Genomic DNA, 25,534 nt, shown 5'->3' on the forward strand with positions numbered 1-25,534 from the left:
TTCAATCCCTGGTCCTGCAGAGTAGGTTAAGGATCTGGTGTTGTCACAGCTGTGGCTTAGGTCGAGACTGTGGCTTGGTTCTGACCCCTGGCCCGGGAGCTCCATATGCCATGGGGCGACAAAAAAAAAAAAAAAAAAAAAAGAGCGAAGGAGAGGCGTGAAGTGGTACCTTTGGTGCTTCTAGAATAGTGAGGCTTGAGGCCAGGCTTGTCCAGGGCCAACTTGGGCTGAGTCCAGCCTGTGGATGCAGAGTGGAGAGCCAGCATCTTTGTGGTCACCAGGACTTCCCTGTGACTTGTTTAGGACCAGGTGATCAACCTGGAGTGATGCCTTCCAGGGCTGCTCAGAGGGCTTTCCAGGTGTTTTTATTTCCCCTGAAATAGACCAGAGGACTTTGGCCTGGAGAGCTGCCGGAAGTGCTCAGTGCCCCGGAAAGTGCTCAATGCCCCGGCCAGAGTGGGAATCAGAACCAGAACAGTGCCTGGAGCGCGGCTCCAGCCTCTTCCCTTAACGCATATTTAATTTAGAAGGTTTTTTTCTTCTTCTTTTAATAATACATCAGTGGCAGGCAGCGTGGCTGGGGTGGGTGGGCGGCCAGGAGTGGGAATGAGCCTGCTGAGCTGAGAAGGCAGCAGCCACAGTATGGGAGTCTTTCTGCCTATTGCCCCCTCTGGTGCCCACTGTCCAGCCCTTGGCTTAGGGCTCTGGGGGATGCACACTGCAGCGGGCAGTTATATTCCCCAGGCGTTGCTATCCGAGATGCTCCTCACAGCTCAGGGTACAGGAAGGCTAGGGCCGGGCCTTGCTTCCCCACCAGGAATGGGAAGCTTTCATTCTCAGGGCAGAAAACATACGTAGAAGCAAAACCACCCGCCTCATTGACCAGAGGTGGGAGGGAGAGGCCCCTTGGGGTTCCAGAGCAAAGGACTGTTGATGACAGGGAATCAGGGATCTTCAAAAAAGGGGGGTCCCCTGAGGCATCTCAGCACATCAGAGCCCTGCTTGTCCCCTTAGCCAGTGTCGGTCCTGTGCTGGAGGCCTCCTTTGCCAGCCCCTGCTCCGAGCCTGCAGGCAGTTTGGCCTGGGTGGAGCCCCTCTTTCTGCCCAAAGCCATCACCCCAAGCTTGGAAAGTGGCTCCTCTGTTTGGGTCAATGGAGCAGTTCATCGGATTTTCCTTGAGGCTCCAAATGAGGCCTTTGGAAAATAGCTCTTAGTTTAACCTAAGCGGCCCAAGAAAAGACACATTGGTGTTAAGTGAGGAGGAATGTGCTTTTATGGAGCTGTGTGTTTAAAGATACCTCTGGGGTTTGTTTCTTAGCAACAGGGCTCATCCAGAGCACTCTGGCAGTGTCAGAACAGCCAACGATGCCCGCAAGCACCATCTAAAATACAATAAAAAGCTGTAGAGTCTGAGAGAAACGTCCGAGCATAGCGCCTCCAAGGGGTAGAAAAACTCAGAACCCTGAACAGATGCAACAGCCATTGGTGTAGACCGGAGAGCTCCACGGAGAAAAGTTTCTACCCACGCCGCCAAGCCTCCTCCCTCCACGTGGCTTCCTTCCAGCCCGTGGATCAAGCATCACTTGGAGCGCTTTGCTGTCCTGATGCCTCCCTCCTCCTGGGCACCTGGAGATCCAGCATCCAATCAAATGGCCAAATCTCTAGCTTGTAATTGAAGAGTGGCAGGTTTGAGCCATGGAAGAGATATTAGATCCAAACGCAGGGGTTCTGAAACTTGTTTTGTGGCCATAGGACCCTTTAGCTGTCTAGTAAATTCTTGGATCCGTTCTCGAAATAATTTTTAAAAATGTTATTGAAGCATAGGTGATTTACAGTATTGTGTTAATTTCTGCTGTACAGACTCAGTTATACGTATATAATATTCTTTTTCATATTCTTTTCTATCATGGTTTATCACAGGATATTGAATATAGTGCCCTGTGTTGTGTATGCATTCTATGTATCATCATCTGCCTCTGTTAATCCCAAACTCCCAATCCCTCCCTCCCCCATCCCTCCTCCCCTTTGGCAACCATAGGTCTGTCCTCTATATCTGAGAGTCTTGTTTTTGTGTCTTAGATATGTTGATTTGTGTCCTACTTCAGATTCCATATGTAAGTGAGGTCTTATAGTATTTACTTTCTGACTTACTTTGCTTAGTATGATAATCTCTAGGTCCATCCATGTTGCTGCAAATGGCATGATTTCATTCTTTTTAATGGCGAGTAATATTCCATTGTGTATATATACCACATCTTCTTTATCCATTCATCTGTCGATGACATTTAGGTTGCTTCCATGTCTTGGCTATTGTAAATAGTGTTGCTGTGAACATTGGGGTGCATGTATCTTTTCGCATTGTAGTTGTATCTGAGTATATGCCTAGGAGTAGGATTGCTGGATCATATAACAATTCTATTTTTAGTTTCAAAATAATTTTTCTAGGACCGCACCTGCAGCATATGGAGGTTCCCAGGCTAGGGGTCAAATCAGAGCTGCAGCTGCTGGCCTGTGCCACAGCCATAACAACACGGGATCCAAGCCACGTCTGCAACCTACACCACAGCTCATGGCAACACCAGATCCTTAACCCACTGAGCAAGGCCAGGGATTGAACCTGCATCCTTATGGATACTAGTTGGGTTCATTTCCACTGAGCTACAACAGGAACGCCTCAAAATAATTTTAGTGCATTTTAAATGCATATAATACATAGACTTACAAAGAAAACTACTGATATTAAAAAGTTATCAAAATATTAAAAATAAATTTGAATGGAGAAACCTCACACATCTGTATTAATGCACTAAATAAGAAGAATCAGTACTGGGTCTGATAAGTACTGTAAGTCCAAAACAGTAATAAATGTCAATGATATTTTGAGGTGTCTACTTCTCAGCTTCAGTCTGGAACGGAAGTATCTGTGATTTTTCATGTGATGAAGACCAAATTAGGTAATATTACTGTGGTTGTTTCTTACATCCAAAATGAAAGAACTGCTGGAGTTCCTGTCATGATGCAGCAGAAACAAATCCGACTAGGAATCATGAGGTTGTGGGTTCGACCCCTGGCCTTGCTCAGTGGGTTAAGGATCCAGCATTGCTGTGAGCTGTGGTGTAGGTCGCAGATGCAGCTCAGATCTGGTGTGCTGTGGCTTTGGCGTAGGCTGGCAGCTACAGCTCTGATTTGACCCCTAGCCTGGGAACCTCCATATGCCATGGGTGCATCCCTAAAAGGACAAAAGACACACACACACACAAACCCCAAAATGAAAGAACTGCTAAAATTGAGTTAATGGTGACTGAAGATAAAGATGTGATTTTTTTCCAGTCCCAGTTCACGGATCCCCAGTGGGTTTGGGGCCCCCGGGTTTACCCCTTAGACCCTCTTTCCTTCCTAATCCTCCTACTTTGCGCCTCTGTGTACCTGAGGCCTGTTAACCAAAGTTGCTTTAAAACCTACATTGTCAGAACTGCTACACAGGTATGGACAGACAGACAGACCCAACAAGAGGCAGCAAGACACTGCTGAACAAGCACAGTCAAGAGCTGAAGGGCATAGTGGAGGGACCTGGCCAGGAATCAAATCCAGGTCCTCATGGAGGAGACTACATCAGGTCCTTACCCCACTGAGCTAAGTGGGAATCTCCTGGCTTGTTGTTAACACAACTGTCTGAGAGTCAGCACCCACAACTGTGTTACCTGGGCAGTTCTGATGAGGTGACCTGGGTCCCTCCGTCGGGTAGCAGTGCATACTGAGGTTTTCCAAAGTAGTTAGGTCATCAGCCCTGACAGCCCTGGCTCTACCCTCTCTAATGTTGGGGCAGGTCAGTTAAACTCCTTGTACCTCTGTTCAAACAACCTGATGTTACTAGTGCCTACTTCACAGGCTTGTTGCCATACGTGATTTTAGTATGCATAGAGCTCTTGGTACAGACAGTGGTAGGTTACCATCTCTGGGTTAGGAGTGTCAGGAAACCAACTCAACTGGCTTAAACAGAAGAGGAAATATATTGCCTCACAGAACTGTGAAATCTACTAGTAGATTGGATTTCAGGCCTTGCTGGATCCACGTGCAAAGATGGCCTCAGAACTTAGTTTCTCTTCCTAGCTCTTGGCCCTAATTCCATTCCTCTATGTTTGGTTTTTAGGTGGCTCTTTCTACATGGTAGCTCCCAGGCGCTGCATGTTGATAATGTCTTTTGAACTCACAATTCCTATGAGAAGAAGGCTTTTTCTTCCAAGAGGTCCAGTAAAACTCTTGGAACTGAATCTCATGGGCCTGGCTTGAGTCATGTGCCCATTGCTGAGCCAATCATTGTGGTCTGGGGAGTGGAATGTCTGGATCAGCCACGTCTGTATCATGCATCCGCCTTGGGAATCAGGGGCCAAGGTCAATCCCACCCATACTTCCTGGCCTGACAGTGGGAGAGAGGGAGGCCCCAAAGGAAGCTATGAGTACTCTTTTCAGAAGAAGGGGAACTGATATGAAGTAGGGGAAAACTACAGGTGACTGGACAGATGAGGGATGTGGTGACCTTACAGAACACACGGACCTGAGTGTGGGGATGTTACCACTGCCATCTCTCAGAATGGAAAGAGCTGAGTAGAGGAAGGGAACGCGGTGGCTGCGGCTGGTGTGCAGGCCAAGCGAATGGGCAAGTAGTCGAGAAATTGTCCCTGATGTAAACCTGAGGCAGGATTGAGGGACGTCCTTGGGGAGCTGCTCATATTGTTAAGAGATTTGGGTCCATAAGTCTCGTTCCCATCCACTGGAAGCAGCTTTCTGAGGGAGACATGGGAAAAGGGCTGGGGGGGGGCAGGTTCAGAAACCTGTTATGGAGTCCGGAGTCTAAACATCCCCAGGGCTGCACCTGAGCTGGGCCTGTGACAGGACTTCTGATGTCCAGAAAGGGGAGGAATCAGGCTCTGGCAGTAAATGAACTGGAAAGATGGAAGAGGCACCAGCCTGGGTGTCAGGGGACCCCAGAGCTGTAGACGCTCCGAGGAAAGGGATCCGGCATTGCCGTGAACTGTGGTGTAGGTCACCGATGTGACTTGGATCCTGTGCTGCTGTGGCTGTGGTGTAGGCCAGCAGCTGCAGTTCTGACTTGACCCCTAGCCTGGGAACTTCCATATGCCGTGGGTGTAGCCCCCTCCCCCAAAAAACCAAAATCAGTTGGCACCTTGATCTCAGACTTTCCAGTCTCCAGAACTGTGAGAAATACCTTTCTGTTAAGCACCCTAGTCTGAGGCCCCTTGTTATGGTGGCCCGAGCTGCCTAAGACACTGACATCACCCCCATGGGGCAGAGGAGGATGGGAACCGGAGGCATGAAAGGCCTAGGTGACCTGCGCTAGGCTGAAGGGGGTGGAGCCAGGTCGACACAGGCATCCTGGTGCCTGCTGCAGCCCATGACTGCTGCCCTGCCACCTGCCTTGCAAGGGGCGCCCACCTCGAAGAGATGTTGCAGGTAGAGCCCTTGACCAGCCTGGCAGGGAGCGAGCCCCCCGTGAAGGTGGGCGTTTTCACCATGCCCCATGCACACAGAGAAGGTGCCAGAAAGGGAGCAACAGAAAGTTCGGAACCACCCCAGCTGGGAGCTGAGGCTTCCCAGAAAGACGGACTGGCTGGCCTGTTTCTCAGGCCCCCACACCAGTGGGGTGCCCAGCGTGGGGAGCGTGGAAGAGAGGCAGGATGGAGATGAGCCGCTGCGTCCTTGAACCTGGCAGTTAGGCCTGGCTGGTCCCTGGGTCGTGGGGAGCAGAGTGGAAAGTGACATGGGGAAGTTTGGGGCAGGATGGGTGAGAGGGCAGGGGGCAATGTGCCAGCCTCTGCCCACACTGTCCCTGCAGGGGAGGGAGGCGCGGGTAGCCTGGGAGTCCTTTAGAGGACAAGATTTCCCAAAGTGCTCTTCCAGAGAAGGGAAAAAAAAGAAAAATCACCAATTGCTCCTACAGAACTGCGTGCCTTATTCACTCACCCATTTTCCATCCCCTTTGAGGCAGTGGGGACCTACGGCGGCGAGTTTGAACTTCCAAAGTAGCCAACAGAACTACACGCCAACCACGAATTCAGCCCTTCTGGTGTGCAGTCTTCTTGCCCTAATAGGCAATGTCTGGTGGTGAGCTCTTCCCCTGAGCCTGCCCTGGCATCTGGCCTGGAGCCAAGGCCCGCCCTCCCATCTCCCAGGGCCACCACCTCTGTCATTTTCCTGCTTGTTTAGACCGCTGGAAAGAGAATGTCCCAGCCAGGTTGCAAAGCCCCGGATAAATCTCTCTCCACTTAATGAGTTCTGCTTGGAGAAATCCATCAGCTGGAAGTGGCTCCATCTGCCCCCCTCCCCCGAGTTTCTCTCCTTGGCTCAGCCATCAGACGGGCATCACCACAAAGGACACGACTCCCCGCCCACCTGCTCCCTGGCAGGGGGATTGATGATCTGTCCTTACACCAGGTCTCAGAAGTACCTCATTAAAGGCAGTGACATACCGTCTCCTGAGATGCTGGCTGGGTGGCTGCAGAAGCAGTTAGCGGGACAGAGTTGTACTGGGGGGTAGGGGGTGGGCTGTGTGTTCCCCCACGTGTGAGTGTCCCTAGGGGGCTGGCCCTCCTGATTTGGGTGTTAACATGCTGCCTCCCTATGGGTTGAATCAGCGTGGCATTCAAGTCAGAGAAGAAAAAGGGATTCTTTCCATAGGTTAAAAACCATGATGAGGAGTTCCTGTAGTGGCTCAGTGGTAACGAGACCGACTAGTATCCATGAGGATGTGGCTTTGATCCCTGGCCTTGCTCAGTGGGTTAAGGCTCTGGCGTTGCCCGTGAGCTGCAGTGTAGGTCACAGCCATGGCGGGGATCTGGCCTTAGTGTGGCTGTGCTGTAGGCTGGCAGCTGCAGCTCCGATTCAACCCCTAGCCTGGGAACTTTCATATGCCGTGGGTGAGCCCCCTACCAAAAAAGATGAAATTAAAGATTCTTGGAGAGATTACACAGGGTCAAGTTTCCCAAGCAGCTGTGTTACCCAACCAAACTTGGGTCCTCTCACCCTTGCACAGTAAAACCAATCTGCTGACCTCGGGTTGTGATGAAGGAAAGTGCAGCATTTATCTCAGGTGCCAAGCAAGGAGTCCGGGTGGCCAGTACTTAAAAGGTTTGAACTCCCCAAAGACTTTCAGGGAAAGGTTTATAAAGACAGGGTGAGGGAAGGAGGCTGTGGGGTGTGTGATCAGCTCGTGAACGTTCTTCTGATTGGCTGGTGGTGAGGTAATCAGGAGTCCATGTCATTGTGCTCCCGTGGCGTGAGCTGTGATGTCAGCCCTGCTAGGAGAGAGCCATCCTGAGCCCAGTTCCAGAAGCCCCGGCAGGAAGCTGTCCCTGGCACAGGAGTGCGCCCACATGGGCCACCCTGCGGGGCACAGCTCCAGGGAACAGCTCCTGTGGGGAGTCCCCAGCCAGACAGGGAGCACCTGAGCACAAGACCCATACAGGCCTCTTGCTGCCCTTCCTCCTTCCTTCCTGAGCCTCTGGAAGGCGGGGTGCCAGCTTAGCCCAGCCACCTCCTTTTCCACTGTTGTTGTCCTGGAGCCACCTAAACGAATCCACTAGTTCTCTTGGGAGTGAGACTGCCCTACCCCCTGCTCCCTGCTTTCAAATAGGAAACCTCAGCATCCGTCCTCCCATCCCCCCTCCAGCAGGTGAGCCCGAGCCTCCCATTTAGCTGAGAGCCCTGCTTTGCCTGCTGAACTAGCCAGTTTGCCCAAGGACTAGGAGCTGCCTCGCAGAGGTGCTCCTGGAACTTCAGGGCTTTTTGTCGCAGCCCCAGCACGGTCAGGTGACATCATTTATTTTCTGTGTCAGGTGTCTGTGGGCCAGCTGACCCCTAGTGTGACTGCCACAGGGTTTTCCCTGTCACCAGTAAGATGCTGTTTGGTGGACAGCAGAGTTGGATCTTGACACAGGTGGCTGAAACTTTTTTTTTAACTGAAAAGAGAATTTGTTTTTGAAAAAAGAGAAAAAGCTACCTATAAATCTCTCATGGCAAAACAGGTCTCATTTTGCCTAATACACACCCGGCTGTGTCCACATACATAAGTAATTTTCAATAGTCCCCTGCAGGGTATACGTACTATTTTGGTAATTTCACTTAAAGCACTTGCCTGGCTTGCTGTGTAGCCACGATAATGATAATGTTGACTGGTGGCAGAATCATGGCATACAGATGAGAACCGTGCCTCCACCCCGCGAGGCTGACGTAGTGAACTTGGCAATTACAATGGATTTTAAGGTGGAGTGAAGAGTGGCACCATCGCCTATAAGGCACGAGGAGAGCGGGATTCCTTGAGATCTTCAGCTGCACTCATGTTCACAGAGAATAACTCGGGATTGGTCAGGGTTCTGCTGCAGCACAGGCCTCCAGGGGAGACTTTCCGGGTCCCCCACCCCCGCCAGGGTGAGGGTTTGTCCCCGGCTCCCGTAGGTCCCGGGTTGAGTACTTTACGTACTTTACGTACCTGTACCCTGTTCCCTACGCACTCTACGTGCACGAACTCCATCCTCACATAGTCACATCCACCCTCTGAGGCGGGCTACCATCACTGCCTGAACTTCAGAGATGGGGAAACTGAGGTCTAGCAAGGTAAGGTCCCTCGTCAGTCTCACGGCTTCTGGGAGGTGCCGCCGGAGGCCGGAGGCCCCCCACCCCTCCGCCACCTTTGGAACGTGGCGTCCCAGCGTCTGCCCCGCCCGCAGGGCTGACCACACGGGTTCCGCAGTTTCTGTTTCTCCCACCACCTTGTGGGATTCTCGAGGGCCGGGGCACCCTTGCTTGTTTGGTGCACGTGGATTGAGCCCAGTTCTTGGCACCCAGCAGGTGCTTCACCAGTGCTGCCTGAACCCAGGGGAAAAAGAGTGGGTGAGGAGTTCCCGCTGTGGTGCAACGAGATCAGCGGCATCTTGGGAGCGCTGGGACACAGGCCACCACCTACCCTGTCCTCCCACCTGCCCAGGGTGTTTGACCACTGCTTGGGGCACCTGGGACAGCTCACCCAGCATTCCCATTGGTGAGTGCCCCCCCCTGGGGCCTGGTACACCTGGACTCCTGCCCACTTGGGTGCTGTAGGCCCGGGGCAGCCTCATCCCACGCTTGACTCAATCAGGAAGCGTGACTTCCATTCAACCAGCTCCATGTGAGCAGATGGTGGCCGTCCCATGTTATTCATCATTTGGGTGATTAAATGGGGGTCAGCTGCAAACCCAGTGGTCTTGCCCGCATGGGTGAAGGACACCCACTGAGGCTGTCGTGGCCTTGGGGAGGGGCTCCTGCTATCGGTTGCTGCAGCAGCGTCCCCGGAGCCATGCCTCCGAGTCTCACCATGTTGCAGGTTCTCACTGCGGTGATCTCAGAAAGGCTCCCCAGCAGCTGTGACCTTGGGCAGAGCCCCTCTCTGTTTTTAATCTCAGTGTCCACCCATCCATGGAAGTTTCATCTTGTCGGCCTGCCAAGTCTAAGGAGATGGACGCTGTGTCATCTCCTCCAACAAATGTCACCACTGCTGCCCTTGCTCCTCTTTCCACCTGACTGACCACCCTGAACGCCAGTCCTGCTGGAAGGCGGAAGGATGGAGCTCCCCCTCACTCTTGGTCCCATTCCCACCTCCTCAGTTTATCCTCTGCCATTTAAGCAGATGCCTTTGCATCTGTTGGACCAGGCTCAGAACTGGGGAACCGAGAAATTCTGCAAGGTCAAAATTTCTGCTCAGGTTCAAGATCCTGGGGAGATCCTGGTGTCCAGTTCTATCCTGCAGCTCATCCGGGGCTGGGAGTGGGTCCTGGAGCGTGTCAAGGATCTGGCAGAGGAGGCCGGAGGGTGGTGGAGATTTGCCAACCAGCACAGGGAGGCCAATGCAGCACCCAGAACCATTAAAATTAATCAGCAGCTCCAGTTGGCCTGTCCCCAGGGGGAGGATCAGCCTGGTGTCACCATGGAGGCACTAAGAGCGATGGAGGAGGGAGCTGGTCTCATCTTCTCTGTCCCCAAAGGAGGCATGACAGATTTAGGAGTGGCAGCCAGGGGGGCTATCTGTCCTCCTTCCTTTAAGTCACAGAGCCTTTTCAGTTGGAAAAATCCTTGGCTCCATCCAGGGCTGTTACCTACCAAGGTCGCACTTGTAAGCCACCTTATTCATCTGAAGCCTTCTTCCTGGCTGCCTGTCCCCAAGCTCCTGATCCTCGGGTCCCCAAGTGACTCCTCAGCGTTTGCCTGAGGCTCAGGGCAGGTACCCCAAGCTGTTCCTCCCTCCCTTCCTTCCTCCATCCCAACCTCCCTCCCTCCCTTCCTTCCTTTTAAAATTTTATGGCCACAGCCATGGCATATGGAAGTTCTTGGGCCAGGGATCCAATCCGAGCTACAGCTGCAATCTATGCTGTAGCTGCGGCAATGCTGGATCCTTTAACCCACTGCCCTGGGCCAGGCATCGAACCCGCACTTCCACAGTGACCTGAGCCACCGCAGTCAGATTCTTAACCTACTTACGCCATGGTGGGAACTCCCAGAGCTGGTACTTTGTGATTGGAGAGAGGACAGAGGAGAGGGGTCCCCCAGGTGTGGAGTAGCAGCTTGGGCCCGGGATGATGTGGTCCTGGATGCCTTACGTCTTCCCTCTACTGCGGGGACAGAAGGTCCCCTCTGCCCACCCTTCATTATTTTTCTTCCATGAACTTGATGCTTAGAAAGATTTAAGCCATGATAATTCACTTTCCCATCTCTGATTAGAGGTAGATAGAATGGCTGTTAGGAGCTGCTGACAGCAGGAGCGAACCCCTAGTTACTGCACTGAGATGGTGAGCTTCCAACTGAGCACTCATAAAGCTGCCTTCTGATGGGCTACTTACTAGGAGTCTGTGTGCTGTTTGGAATAGTGAGAGCCATTCGGAAACCCCTTTACTACTGGTCTAGAATCTATGGGACAAAGACACTGGCAAATTTTTTTTGGTCTTTTTAGGGCTGCGCCCAAGACATATGGACATTCCCAGGCTAGGAGTCAAATCGGAGCTGCAGCTTCTGGCCTACACCACAGCCACAGCAACTCCAGATCCAAGCCACATCTGTGACTTACACCACAGCTCATGGCAATGCTGGATCCTTAACCAGAATCAAACTGAAGTCCTTAAGGATACTAGTTGGTTTCGTTACTGCTGAGCCACAATGGAAACTCTGATGTTTTGTTTTGTTTTTACTATATTTTCCTTCCAGCTGCAGTGTGCAGTGGCTTCATGTGAGATCTTAGTTCCCAGACCAGAATCAAATCTGGGCTGTGGTGGTGCAAGCACCAAAATCCTAACCACTAGACCACCAGGGAACTCCCTTTCCCTTACAGTTTTATTGAGCTATAATTGCCATACAGCACTGTATAGGTTTAAGGTGTACAGCATAAAGGTTTGACTTACATACATCATGAGGTAGTTATGGCAAGAGTCATCTCACATAGATACAAAATTAAAGAAATAGAAAAAAAGTTTTCCTTATGATAAGAACTTAGGATTTACTCTCTTACAACTTTTCTGTGTAACATAGAGCAGTGTTAATTATATTGATCATGTACATTTCAGCTTTGGTACTTATTTATCTTATAGCTGGACGTTGGTGCCTTTTGACTGCCTTCATTCAGCTCTCCCTTCCTCTTGTCTCTGGTAACTACAAATCTGATCTCTTTTCTGGGAGCGTGTTTATTTGTTTTTGAAGTGCAAGTGACCTATAACACCATGTTGGTTCCTGTTACACAACAGAGTAATGAGGTATTTCTATACATTTCAAAATGGTCATGATAAGTCGTTACCATCTGCCGTCCTACAAAGATATGACGTAATTATTGACTATATTACCCACATTGTACATTTTGTACCCATGACTCATTTCTTTTGTCAGTGAAAGTTTGTACCTTTTAATTTCTCTCACCTATTTCTCTCCTCCTCCCACCTTCTCCCCCTCTGGCAACCACCAGTTTGTTCTCTGTATTTATGACTATTTCTGCTTTGTTATGTTTGCTCTTTTATTTTGTTTTTTAGATTCCACATGCAAGTGAAATCATATAGTATTTGTCTTTCTCTGTCTGATTTGTTCATAATACCCTTTAGGTTTATCCATGTTGTTGCAAATGGCAAGATTTCATTCTTTTTAATGGCTAAGTAATATTCCATTGTGTATGTACACACCACTTCTTTATCCATTCGTCTATCATGGACACTTGAGTCTCTTTCATATCTTGGCTATTGTAAATAATGCTGCAATGAACATATAATAAATCTTTCAAATTAGTATTTTCATTTTTTTTCAGACAAATACCCAGAAGTGGAATGGCTGGATCTGTTTTTAATGGTAGTTCTTTTTTTAATTTTTTGAGGAATCTGCATAATATTTTCCACAGTGGCTGCACCAATTTACATTCCTACCAACAGTACACAAGGGTTTCCTTTTCTCCACATCCTCGTCAACACTTGCTATTTCTTGTCTTTTTGGTGATAGCCATTTTGACAGATGTGAGCTGATATCTCATTGTGGTTTTGATTTGTATTTCCCTGATGATTAATGATGTTGAGCATCTTTTCATGTGCCTTTTGGCCATCTGTATGTCTTTTTTGGAAAAATGTCTATTCAGTTCTGTCCAATTTTATTACTCTTTTTAAAAAGCTTTTTTAGGGCTGCTCCCACAGCACATGGAAGTTCCTAGGCTAGGGGTCGAATTAGAGCTGCAGCTGTCACCCCATGCCACAGCCACAGCATCTGCAACCTACACCAGAGCTCATAGCAACGCCAGATCTTTAACCCACTGAGCGAGGCCAGCGATCGAACCTGTGTCCTCATGGATATTGGTTGGGTTTGTCACTGCTGAGCCATGACGGGAACTCCCAGTTCTGTCCAGCTTTAAATTGGGTTGGGTTGTTTGTGTGTGTTTTATTTTGGGTCTTTTGGATGTTGAATTGTGTGCATTCTTTGTATATTTTGGATATTAACCCCTTGTGGGAGATATCATTTGCAAATATCTTCTCCCATTCAGTAGGTGGCCTTTTTGTTGTGTTCTTGAGGAATGCAGTTAGCTGACAATAGATTCGTTTTGAAGAATGTTGAAGGTGGTCAGGATACTGCAAATCCTGGGATGGTCCGTGTTGTATCTGGCCTTGTTCTGTCTTGGTTTGACAGTTTAATCTCTGCAAGTTCTTTGCTGGCCAGGACATGACAAGCACGGTGTTGGGTATACAGAACACTTTCTGGTTGAGGACACAGACCTCCAATGGCCTTGAACCCTGAGCTGACTGTCCTTTGTCTCACAGTGATTCCCTTCACTCTCTGAGACGCACTCTCGGCCACTTGTGATGGTCAGGGCCTGCCCTCCTAGCCTGTCCAGCACGGCCTCCTCTGACTCTGCTCCAGGGTTATCAGGCTGAGCAAGCAGCCAGTGCCTTTCCACAGCATGTGTGAACACAGCATCCAGCATCCTCTCCCCTTCCTGCCCCCTCTGTTAAGAAATCAGAGCCAAAGGAGCCAGGATGAGAGAAGGAGCACGGAGTCTGCTCTGGGACCAAGGCCTTATCTTCTCAGACTGACCTTGGCTTACTTAGGCCATGGGCACAGAGACTCTGTGGGCTTTTTGTTTTTATTAGCTTTTTAGGGCTGCATTCACGGCATGTGGAGGTTCCCAGGCTAGGGATTGAATTGGAGCTACAGCTGCTGGCCTACACCACAGCCACAGCAACACTAGATCCGAGCTGCATCTGCGACCTACACCACAGCTCACGGCAACGCCGGATCCTTAACCCACGAGTGAGGCCAGGGATCGAACCTGCATCCTCATGGATGCTAGTCAGTTTTGTTTCCTCTGAGCCACGGAGGGAACTCTCCTGTGGGCTTTTTTTTTTTTTTTTTTTTTTTTATTTTTTTTTTTTTGTCTTTTGTTGTTGTTGTTATTGTTGTTGCTATTTCTTGGGCCGCTCCCGTGGCATATGGAGGTTCCCAGGCTAGGGGTCTAATCGGAGCTGTAGCCACCGGCCTACGCCAGAGGCACAGCAACGCAGGATCCAAGCCGCGTCTGCAACCTACACCACAGCTCACGGCAATGCCAGATCATTAACCCACTGAGCAAGGGCAGGGACCGAACCCGCAACCTCATGGTTCCTAGTCGGATTCGTTAACCACTGCGCCACGACGGGAACTCCCTGTGGGCTTTTAAATTATTCTCGTTCTGTTTTCCTAGGGCTTTTATCCAGGATCATTTGTGAATTGGTAGTCACTTCATTGTCCTTCCCTTTTCCCTTTCCAGTTGAAATGAGTGCACAATGATAAAGCGAGGATGACCAGGCCTGCTGACTTAGTATCTCAGGGTGGTATAGCCCAGGAAGGTGTATTTTTAGCCCAAGCTCCATTGCTTCTTATGGCCCCTCAAGGTTGGAGACGTGAAATTCCATTAGGTTGAGTGTGACCCTGAATGTGATCTCCCGTTTGTCTCATTCTGGCTCCGGACTGGACACAGTCAGCACTGGGACCTGTTTCATAGGGTGTGGCTTGTCCTTCCAGATCGGCTGTGTCCTTCCTGTCCCCCTAAAGCTCACGTTCAAGGTTGTGCTGGTAAAAGAGCTGTGCTCAACCAACCCTCCCTGAGGAGTGATGGAGGGCGTCCAGGTGGAGGTCTCAGGCGCTGATGAGCGGCACATCTTAATGACCACAGAGCCAGGTGCAGGTGACCCCGGGGTCCAGCTGGACTTACTCTCCTCGGTCCCAGGGGAGCAGCCCTTCTCCCCGAGTTCCACGAGGCCTTGAGACCTGCCCCCTCCAGTCCAGTGCCTTTCACTGCTCCCACGTGAGTCATGCAAAAAGCTGAACCTGACAGGGACTTGTGAAGGACGATTTCAGCCCCCAGGCTCCATCCTTTGGAGGCAGAGCTGCCCCCTCTCCTGGCGGTGCCCACGCCAGCCCACTTCTGCGCTGCTTCTCTTCCAGCGCCTGACCGAAGCAGGATGGGGGGGCGGTGGGAGCCAGGCTGGGGAGCCCTCCCCCAGGACCCTTTGGGACATCCAGGACAGACGTGTCCTCCCTGCTGCCTGTGTCTGGAGCCTGAGACCTGAGCTCCTTGGGGAAGCCAGTGACCTCAGAGCGATGGTGGCCAGAGGGGACTGTGGCTGCAAAGCGCTCTGGTGTCTTTGCTGTGAGTCTGGTGGGGTGGGGGTGGGGTCTCCTAAGCATCTCCCGCCTGGCCGCCTCCCTCGGGACCCGGCAGAGTGCATGTCTGTGCCTGAGTTCCAGCTGTCCTTACAACACTGATTTTGGTGGTTGACAGTTCAGTTCATTACCGTCATTTTCCGCTGTGCCCATTAGCGTTGGCAAGGCCTGGGCATCCTCAGAAATATTATGGCTGGGCCCTGTCCACCCGCCTCTGCTCCCTGACTCAGCGCCCAGGCATGTGGCGGTCGCTGTGGGACAGAGTGAAAGGCCAGGATCGTGGACTAATCTCCTGCCAGGCGGTGTGGTTTTCTGATTCTGTGTCTGCCGTGCCAATCCCTCCACTGCTCCAAGAGCAATTCTCAAACCTGGTTGTGTGTTAGAATCAACGGGGGCAATGTTGCTTTTATCTTTTTAATTTTTTTTCTTTTCTTTGCTTCCCCTGTATGGACCTCCTAGGCCAGGGATCAGATATGAGCTGCAGTCACAACCGAAGCCGCAGGTGTGGTAACGCCGGTTCCTTAACCCATTGTTTGGGGCCAGGGATTGAACCTGTGTCCCAGTGCTCCCAATATGCCTCTGATCCCATCGTGCCACAGTGGGAATTCCTCTTTCATCTTTTGAAACGAGCAATCCAATCCCTGGACCCATTCCTGTGCCTTTGGGGGTCTGGAAGTGGGGACCTGCAACCTGCATTTTTATAAACTTCAGCTTGAGTATTCTCACGTGCAAACCAGTTCGGGAGATCTGCTGTGGGTACCCCACCCACCACTTCTCACCTTGTCGAGAACCTTTCCACCCACTTAGCCCTTGTCTGGTTATGTCCTCATCCTCTCCCATCCCGTCCCCCGTGGCTTCTCCTCAGCAGACAGACAAGCTGCACTTTCTCTTGTGTACTTTAGAGAAAGGGCTCGTAGAGCATGTTCTGGAATCCTCACCGCATTCTCTCTGAACCTCTGACATCCTGCTGTCTCCCCGCCATCCCCTCAGACTCCCACTGAGGCCACCCAGACTGCGTCCCCTCACTGTCTCTGCGGCACGTGATCCTATCCAGCACCTTCTCTTCCCTGAGGCGCCCCTGTTTCTGGGACACCCTCCCTCACCTCTCTGTTTGGTCCCCCTCTGTCCCCTTTGTGGCCATGATAGGTCCCCCAGGAAAGATGAGTCTTTCCTGGATCTTTCCCTGAATTCCACGCCCTCCTGGGTGACCTCATTCACTTGGGTGACTTCTGTTTCCTGCAGCCCACCCTCCCAAGGCCCCATCTAGGGTGTGGCTCTGGGCCCAGGGTTCCCCACCTGCTTCTTGGCTCCACCCTGTGGAAAACCAGACACCCAGACCCGTCCGTGCCCCCTTCATCCTGCCCCAACCTGCAACATGTCCCCCAATCTCAGGCCACTCCCTCCTCCTGGGGGTCCTCCCTTCTCCTCCCAGTCCCCCCTGCCCTGTCTCCCTGCCCCCCTCACCTCCTCTCCGCTCCAAGCCTCTGCCTCACCCCTGCCCTGCCCCTGCCTTGGGGGTCACAAACCTGATGTGTGATTCCCCATCCAGACCCTTCCCAGAGGCTGCCCTTGCTGCAGCAAGGCCCTCAGATCCCGTCCAGTCTGACCCCTGTCCTGCAGCCCTGGTTTTCATCCCTGCCATGCACACACCCTCAGAGCCCCCGCCGCCCTCAGCTTCCGGAAGGATGAGCATGCTGGATTGTTTTGGGGGGCTCTCCCCCTGCCCCTCCGTGATTACTTCCACCAGCTTGCCAGACCTCTCCTCCCACAGAGTTCTCTTCTCCAAGCCTTTGCTGCTAAACCAAACAGGGTTCAACACTGTTCCTTTTGGGACTCAGCGTCCCCAGCAGAGTGTGAGGTCCCGGATGGGACCAGGCAAGCCCCCCCACATGCCCGCACTCCATTCCCGAGCCGGCACTGCTGCCTGGCTGGTGCTTATGGACTAAGAACTAACCCGTTGCAGTTGGGGAGGGCTTGTTCTTTAGCAGTTAAGATTCACTTAAAATAATTAACTGTGCTAAAATCATTTTTTAAATGTCCCATTGATAGATCAAAACAGTGTTTTTATATTACAAATCCATTCACTTCATCCTTACCTTCTATGGCCTGTGTTACCCTATATGGCAGAAGGGACCTATCACCATTGTTTCCTAATTAATGAAATTCTTTACCCCAACTAATGACTAATTAATGATTAATGTATGCACATCAACACAACTGCAGGTGATATATATACATATTCTTATATGTGCTTATATTTTTTGTATGCATCTGAGAGTTATCATAAGCCTATTAATGTGGGCCCTCCCACACCGCATGGGAGCCAATGTTTTCATTTCTTTAAACAGAATATGGAGTAGCCCAGTTTTTCCCAGCAGATATGCTTTCATCTTTGCTAATGCTGCCTGTTGGTGCAACAGTGGGCTCGCTGGGCCTCTCTGCCTCCGTGGCAATCAGGCAGATGCATGAAGAGGCCCATTGGCCTCTAATCAGTTTGGCAGTTCTGGTGAGATTCCATCTTTTGTCAGGGGATGGACAAGATGACCTAACTTCAAGAATCTCTGGGAGTTCCCGTCGTGACTCAGTCGTAACAAATCCCACTAGTATCCATGAGGACATGGATTCGATCCCTGGCCTCGCTAAGTGGGTTAGGGATCCGGCGTTGCTGTGAGCTGTGGTGTAGGTCACAGATGTGGCTTGGATCCCAAGTTGCTGTGGCTGTGGTGTAGGCCATTAGCTGCAGCTGTGGTTCGACTCCTAGCTTGGGAACTTCCATGTACCCTGGGTGCAGCCCTAAAAAGACAAAAAAAAAAAAAAAAAAAAAAAAAAGAATTTCTGAGTTTAGGGCCAGAGTTTCCTTATGCTCAAAATGTTCATATACATATTAGGCTGAGCCATAAGAAATTGCTATTAATAGAAACATCTTCCTGTTTCTGAGCAGGAAGACCAGGGCAAAGCCACAGCTACAAAGAGACGGAGTGTCACAGGACCTCAGCCAGCTCCCACTGAGTCAGGACACTGCCGGCCACAGTCAGGGCACTATCTGCCTCAGGGCTTCTGGGAAGGACACTGACCGGGGCAGGGAGACGGTGCAAGAATATTTTGAAAATCAAGGATGAAGTGTTTTTCCTTTTTTTCTTCAATTCTCTGTATTGTGGTAAAATACAAATAACATGAAGTTTACCATTTTATTTGTTTTCGTTTTGGAGTTTTTTTTGGCTGCACCTGGGGCATGTGGAAATTCCCAGGCCAGGGATCGAACTGAAGCCATAGTCGTGGCCTCTGCCACAGTTACAACAGTGTTGGATCCTTAACCCACTGTGCCACACGGAAATTTCCTGAAATTTACCATTTTAACCAGTCTTAAGTGTACAGTTCGGGGGCCTTAAACACACGCACGTTGCAGTGTAGGCATCACCACCATCCATCTCCAGAACTCTTTCCATCTTTCAAAGCTGAAACTCTGTTCCCATTAAACAGTAACTCCTCATTCCTCCTTCCCCCAATTCTTGTCCACCACCATCCTATTTTCTTTTCTTTTCTTCTTTTCGTCTTAGCACCACACCTGCAGCATATGGAAGTTCCCAGGCTAGGGGTTGAATCAGAGCTGCAGCTGCCAGCCTGCACCACAGCCACAGCAATACAGGATCTGAGCCGAGTTGGTGACCTACACTGCAGCTTGTGGCAACGCTGGATCCTTAATCCACTGAGCAAGGCCAGGGATCAAACCTGCATGCTCAGGGACACTGTGTTGGATTCTTAACCCACTGAACCACAGTGAGAACTCCAATGTTCTCTTTTCTGTTCCTATGATTTGACTACTCTAAGTACCTCATCTAAGTGAAATTATGCAACATTTGTCTTTTTGCACGTAGCTTATTTCACTTAGCATAATGTCTGGGAGGTTACAGATGAATGTAGCAGGTGTCAGAATTGCCTTCCTCTTTAAGGATAAATAATACTCCATTGTGTGCATATACCACGTTTTGCTTATCCATTCCTCCATCTGTAGACACTTGGTTTGCCTCCAGGTTTTAGCTGTTGTGATGCTGCTGCTATGAACATGGGTGTGCAAATATCTCTTTGAGATTCTGCTTTTAGTTCTTTTGGGTATATATCCAGAAGTGGAATTGCAGGGTTATAGGGTAACTCTAGGTTTAATTTTTTGAGGAAGGGCCATACGGTTTTCCATAATTTTCCTTAATTTTTGACATAAGAATGCAACTTTCTAGACCAAAAAGAGCTCTGGCTTCCACTCTAGACAGATCCAGGCCTAAATCTGGGCTCTGCTCCGTGGGCAAGTCATTTAGCCTCTCTGAGCTTTGGTTGCCCCATCTGTAAAGTGGGGATAATAACAGCCACCACCAACCATCTTGAGAATCAGAGGCAGTGTCAGTAGAGGAGGCAGCATGCAGTCGCTCACTGTAGGTGTGTAATAATGACTTAGTATCTCCCCCACATGCTCTGTCTCATCTTCTGCCATCTTTCTACTTTGGCAGTGTCCTCTTTTTTAATGGTGTCAGCTCGTGTTCATCTCATTTCCCACAGCACAGTACATGAGCAGAGGCCAAGGATGGAGACACACACTTTCTAATGGTCCGCCTGTCCCCAGTTGCCACCACCAAACCCTGAGTTGATGTCCCCATCATTTCCCAGCTCTGCCTTCTCCGAGTTTGTCTTTCTCATCTCAGACACCTTCGATCCACCCAATACCCTGCTGACAAAATGGACTGTCCATTTGGTGGGAAAACGGCCTTCCCCTCTTCAGGTCTCCCCCAGGGCCCCCTGGGGCTCTGCCCCCTCACCAGAGGCAGTTTTCTTAAGGATCAGGAAGGACCAGAAGTAGGAAATCATGGGCTGATTGCCCACATGGGCTGCTTTCTTGTCTGGACCTGCTTTCCCAGTTCTCTGCATCTGTGAGATCGGGGGACAGGACATGGCCATGGGCATCAGACAGCAGTGGGCTCAGTGCTCACCGGTGAGTGTGACCTTGGACAAGATCCTTAATTCTTTTTCCTTTTTATTCTTTTTTTGGGGGCCACACCTGTAGCATATGGAGTTTCCCAGGCTAGGGGTCCAATCAGAGCTACAGCTGCCAGCCTACACCACAGCCACAGCAACACCAGATCTGAGCCGCATCTGCAACCTACACCACAACTCAGGGCAACGCTGGATCCTTAACGCACTGATCGAGGCCAGATCAAAGCTACATCTTCATGGATACTAGTAGGATTCTTAACTCACTGAGCCGTATTGGGAACTCCTAGCTTGTGGAGTTTTTCTTTTTCTTCTTTTTAGGGCCAACTCATGGCATATGGAAGTTACCAGGCTAGGGGTTGAATCAGAGCTACAGCTGCCAGCCTATGCCACAGCCACAGAAATGAGGGATCCAAACTGTGTTTGCGACCTCCACCACAGCTCATAGCAATGCCGGATCCCCAACCCACTGAACAAGGCCAGGGATTTGTTACAGAAGATGAAGCCAACAGATCAGGAAGCGTTGGCCACTGCAGAGCTGGCTTGTTGCTCACAGTTCCTAAGGGTACCGCGCTTTGGGGGTGGGGGGTCCACAAGGAAGCACCAACGATAGTCAGAAGGCAGAGGGAGTGAGGGGGAAACATGGGCAGGAGCCTTGACTGTGGTTTCCAGAAGAAGGAACAGCGAGATGGGTAAGCGGGCTTGGGGTTGGCTAGTTGGAATCTTCAGTGGGCTCTGGGGTTAGGGGCTGCCCTAGTGGTCTGGCACCTGGCCCTGGGTGATGGGCAGGGTGGCACCCAGAATGTGACTGGAGTTCCTGTTGTGGCTCAGTGGTTACAAACCTGACTAGTATTCGTGGGGATGGGGGTTCGATCCCTGGCCTCACTCAGTGGGTTAAGGATCTGGTGTGGCTGTGAGCTGTGGGGTAGATCGCAGATGAGGCTTGGATTTGTTGTTGCAGTGGCTGTGGTGTAGGCCAGCGGCTACAGCTCCCATTCAGCCCCTAGCCTGGGAACCTCCATATGCCGCAGGTGCAGCTCTAAAAAGGAGGAAAAAAAAAAAGAAAGAAAAAAAGAAAAGAGCCACTATGAACAGACACACACTCTACTTTGCTTCGTGCCTTGCGGCTGCTTCCTATCCCTCTCCTTGCGGGTCTCAGATGTCTGGGGAGCCCCCTCAGGAAAGGGCCCTGGGAGCTATGCCCCAGCCGTCTCCCCTCGAGGGCACCTGTGATCAGTGTGTGTGCTGGGGGTCATTTCCTGCATTTACCCTAGTGACACCAGCTCCTCCCTCTGAACCCTAGGCTCTTAGGATCTTTGCTACATGAGACTGGTGCCCTTTCTACCCACCGTACGGTATCCTTGCAGATGGCTGCTCTTTTGCTCCTTAATGCCAGGGACCAACTGTCATGTGACACCTGTGTTCTCTCAGAGGCTCCAGGACTGTGCTGGGCCCCTGGCAGCCCCCTGCCACGCCTCCTCCAGGCGGGTTCACTGGCATCTCTAGTAGGGGCCAGAGGGGTCTGCGTGCGAAAGTGCCAGACGCTGGCCACTCCTCTCGGGGCTCCTGGAGGGTGAGCAGCTGGGCTAGTGAGGCCCACACAGGCCACAGTGTCCCCCAGCGCCCTCAGAAGCCTGTCCCCTCCGGCCTCTCACAGGGACGTTCGTCTCGGCCTTCACCGTGCTGTGCGGTGCCCGCACCGACCTCCCGGACAGGCACGTGTGCTGCGTCTTCTGGCTGAACATCGCCGCGGCCCTCATCCAGATCCTCACGGCCATCGTCATGGTGGGCTGGATCATGAGCATCTTCTGGGGCATGGACATGGTCATCCTCGCCAGTGAGTAGCCGATGGCCCACACCTCCATGTGGGGCTGGGCTGAAGCAGGGCTGGGGGCGGGACGGGGCTAGAATGGTTCCAGGAGATGGTGCATCGCAGGGAGATGTGCTCAGCAGGGCCTGCTTCTCCCCCGAGGGCACACCTGTGTCCTCCTCACTAGTACCCAGTGGTCACCTGGCCTCGGGGACGGACACTCCCCGCAGCCCCACCCACCGACGCCTGCAGGAAATCAGGAGAGCCCCAGGCAGAGGCGGCAGCCCGATGGCGTGAATAAGGGAGGTGGGCCCTGTTCAGACACATCAGGCGTCACATTTGCAGAGGAAGCAGCCTGCTGACCACACTGGGGAGCAAGAGTGTGGGTCACGTGAGCTCAGGCCCCTGCCTCCATCAGGCCATTTCCAGAAAGAAGGAAAAGGCCGCTGGGTGTTGCCCTCAGAAAACCCTGTAACCACTTTTTTTTTTTTTTTTTTTACTGCTAGAACAGCATGAATTCAACTTCTTTTAAACCTAAGCTCTGTTCCTCGTTGCTAAAGGCCTTTCGCTTCCTAATTTGTATTGAGTGGACTTTCACCAACCACTTAATGCAAACTTGATCCTGACACAGAATTACCAAAGAAGAGTTGATTAACATTTTAAAAATAACCTAGCAGGATCTTCAAACAGACACCTATTTTAAGCAGCCATGCTCATCACCCTGTGCCCCCATGCGGGCCCCTGTATTGTCACACGTCCTGGCTACCTCATTAGGCCCAGTGTCTCACTGACAAGGAGCATTCTGGCCTTCTCCCCACACCCCACACTCTGCACTGTGTCCTGCACCTGCCGGAACCCTTCCCAGCTGCAGCATCAGTGTCCGATGGGCTGTGCCAGGCAAAGTCAGCAGGGGCAGGAGGGGAAGCCCAGGGGTCAGACAGCTCTAGAATCATCTAGAATGATTCCTAGTCAGCTTAGCCTGAGTTCAGGATCCTGTGAGGACCCAAGACCCAGGGCACAGGCAGACGTCAGGGCCCGCCAAGGCTCAGGTCAGTGACCAGTCAAGCCACCAGGCCAGAGAAAATGCAGATCCCTAGGCCTGAGTGAGCCGAGCAGAGCAGGTGGACTGGGCAGGCTGCCTGGGAGCCGTTCCTCCAGCCGAGGGCGGGGAGGCAGTGGGTCAGCTGGACTGTCAGCTCACCCCAAAGTTAGAGCAGAGCAGGCAGATGCTGGGAGAATGGTCAGTCAGAGAAGGGGGGGGGCACCAGGCCGGGAAGCCAGGGAGCAGCCAGGAGACCCTCATCCCTGTGAAGGGTCTGTCCTCAGGGCAGGGGCTTCGGTCGGGGAGGGTGGAAGGTGAGCCAGCAGAGTCGGTAGAGAGGAGGCAGTCCCATCCAGCTCCCCCATGGGAGCCCCGCCTATGAGCCTGTCCATGGATCACTTCCGTTTTTGTTTGTTTGTTTGTTTTAGGACCGTACCTGCAGCATATGGAGGTTCCCAGGCTAGGGGTCAAATCAGAGCTGCAGCAGCCAGCCTACACTACAGCCACGCCAGATCCGAGCCTCGACGACAACCTATGCCAGAGCTCACGGCAACACCGGAGCCTTAACCCACTGTGAGGCTAGGGATCGAACCTGCATCCTCATGGATACTAGTCAGGTTCGTTTCCACTGAGCCCCAACGGGAACTTGGGATCACTTCCATTTGTGGGGAGGGGAGCAGAACATGGCCGAGAGGTGCTGCCAGGTATCCTGTGAGTCCTGAGAGGCCGAGCCTGACGGTTTCCCAGAGGGAGTTTGGTGCTCCCCGAGGGGCCTGTGCCAGCCTGCAGGCTGTGCTCCCAGTTGGAACCTGGAGGGGCCCCTGCTCTCAGATGTTTCCTTGGATGTAAACAGAAAGCCTGTGACGCTTGCTCCATCCCTGCCTCATATGAGCCCTGAGCCGTTTTACTCATCACATCAAAAGTCAGGGCACCAGGGCCCCTTAGTAAGGAAGGGCCATCATGGTGGTGCAAGCTTGAGTCTCAGGGTGGGTCCTAACAGGCTGATGGCTAAGCTGATCCCCAGAGCATTCTGGTATTCTCTCTTTGGTCACGCTTGATTCCAGCACCCACGGGGTCTGAATCCTAGACATAGCTTAAAGAACTCCACTTATCACCTCCTAGATGAAGAAACAGCCGAGAAGGGCAGCTGGGGACCCATCACTTCCTCCCCTTCCAGCACCCTAACTGGTGACTCCACAGAAACTGTCTTTTGCGGCTGGTGTGGGGCCGTAGCTGGGCTGCAGGATAAGGAAATGCTGGCATGCACCTCCGCACCTTCCTCCCTGCGTCCCCTGATCCAAGCCTTCCCTGTGGGTGACCTCCTTGGTGTCAGGGATGCTGTCTTTGTGTCACACTTTGAGGGATGGACTTGAGGGCTGCACAAGAAAACCCATTACATCTCCCCGCTACCCATTACCCCACCTGGACCCTCTTGCCCAGCAAGGGGTGCCTCTGCCCTTTCTCCAAGAAGTAAATGCACCGTCAAAGGATGAATGATTGCCACTGTTGAGATGGTGCTGTGGGCTGGGATCGTTCCGAGCAGTGGTGGAGGGGTGTGACCTGGACGGGTGCACTGAGGAGCCACAATCGCCATGTCTGTCCTCATAGATAGTTGGATAAGCACCGTTCTTGTGTCATTCTAGTGCTTGCCTGCAAAAATGAAGGAAACATTGCTGTTGTAACAGCACAGGGTGATTTTTTTTTTTTTTTTTTTTTTACCTGGCATTGCAGTGGCTTGGGTTGCTTTGGAGGCATGGGTTTGATTCCCAGCCTGGCATGGTGAGTTAAAGGACTGGGTATGGCTGAAGTTGCAGCTTGGATTCTATACCTGACCTGGGAACTTCCATATGCCTTGGATATGGCCATTTAAAAAAAAAAAAAGGTCATGTGTACACACACCCAAACTAAAATTAAAATATGTTATCTATAAAGTCATAGGAATCACACAGGCAAAGACAGATTCTCCAAAATAAGCTGTGAAGCTAAAAGTTCATGCAAGAAAAATCTCCTAAGTGGGGACTCAGAGAAATATAGATCAAAGTGGAAGTTAAAATCTGGAACTTACAGGGCCGCTGCTCTGTTTATATTATTAATAACAAATAACAATCAAGAACAGCCTGTATTGGTTGTAGGTCAATAAATACTTGGTAATTGTACACAGGTAGCCTCTTTCTACTGCTATACCTGCAGCAGACATTGCTAATCAATCACGACACTCTCGCAGAATAGTTTTACACGCTCTCAACACAGGGCTTTGTGCAGTCACTGCCAGTTGATCCAAGATAACTGCAAGATAAAGTCTGCCCTACCCACCCGGGTCTTTCCCAAAGCATGAGGTTTTATACAGGTGGCTTCTGTCTACATAAAAGGCAAAAAGCACATGGCTCAGATAGAGCGGGGTGGGGGCCAGGATGGGTCACTTCAGCATTGTTAGGTTGTCAGCGTCAGACCTGTCCTGTAGTCATCCTTCTTCAGGTCCATCCAGAATGTACCTTGAGGC

The 25,534-nt window shown here is 51.4% G+C and overlaps 1 protein-coding gene across 2 annotated transcripts in view; it reads left to right on the forward strand.

Moving 5' to 3' along the window:
* The window catches only part of STUM (stum, mechanosensory transduction mediator homolog), a 56,096-nt gene that overhangs the window by 23,042 nt on the left and 7,520 nt on the right, over positions 1–25,534 (forward strand). For both annotated transcript variants that reach the window (XM_003357643.4, XM_005667938.3), the window contains exon 2: positions 21,840–22,019. In XM_003357643.4, the coding sequence (XP_003357691.1) occupies positions 21,840–22,019 (180 nt within the window). The remainder of the gene's footprint in view (positions 1–21,839; positions 22,020–25,534) is intronic.

This window comes from Sus scrofa, chromosome 10, assembly GCF_000003025.6.
Source record: "Sus scrofa isolate TJ Tabasco breed Duroc chromosome 10, Sscrofa11.1, whole genome shotgun sequence".
NCBI classification, from domain to species: domain Eukaryota; kingdom Metazoa; phylum Chordata; class Mammalia; order Artiodactyla; family Suidae; genus Sus; species Sus scrofa.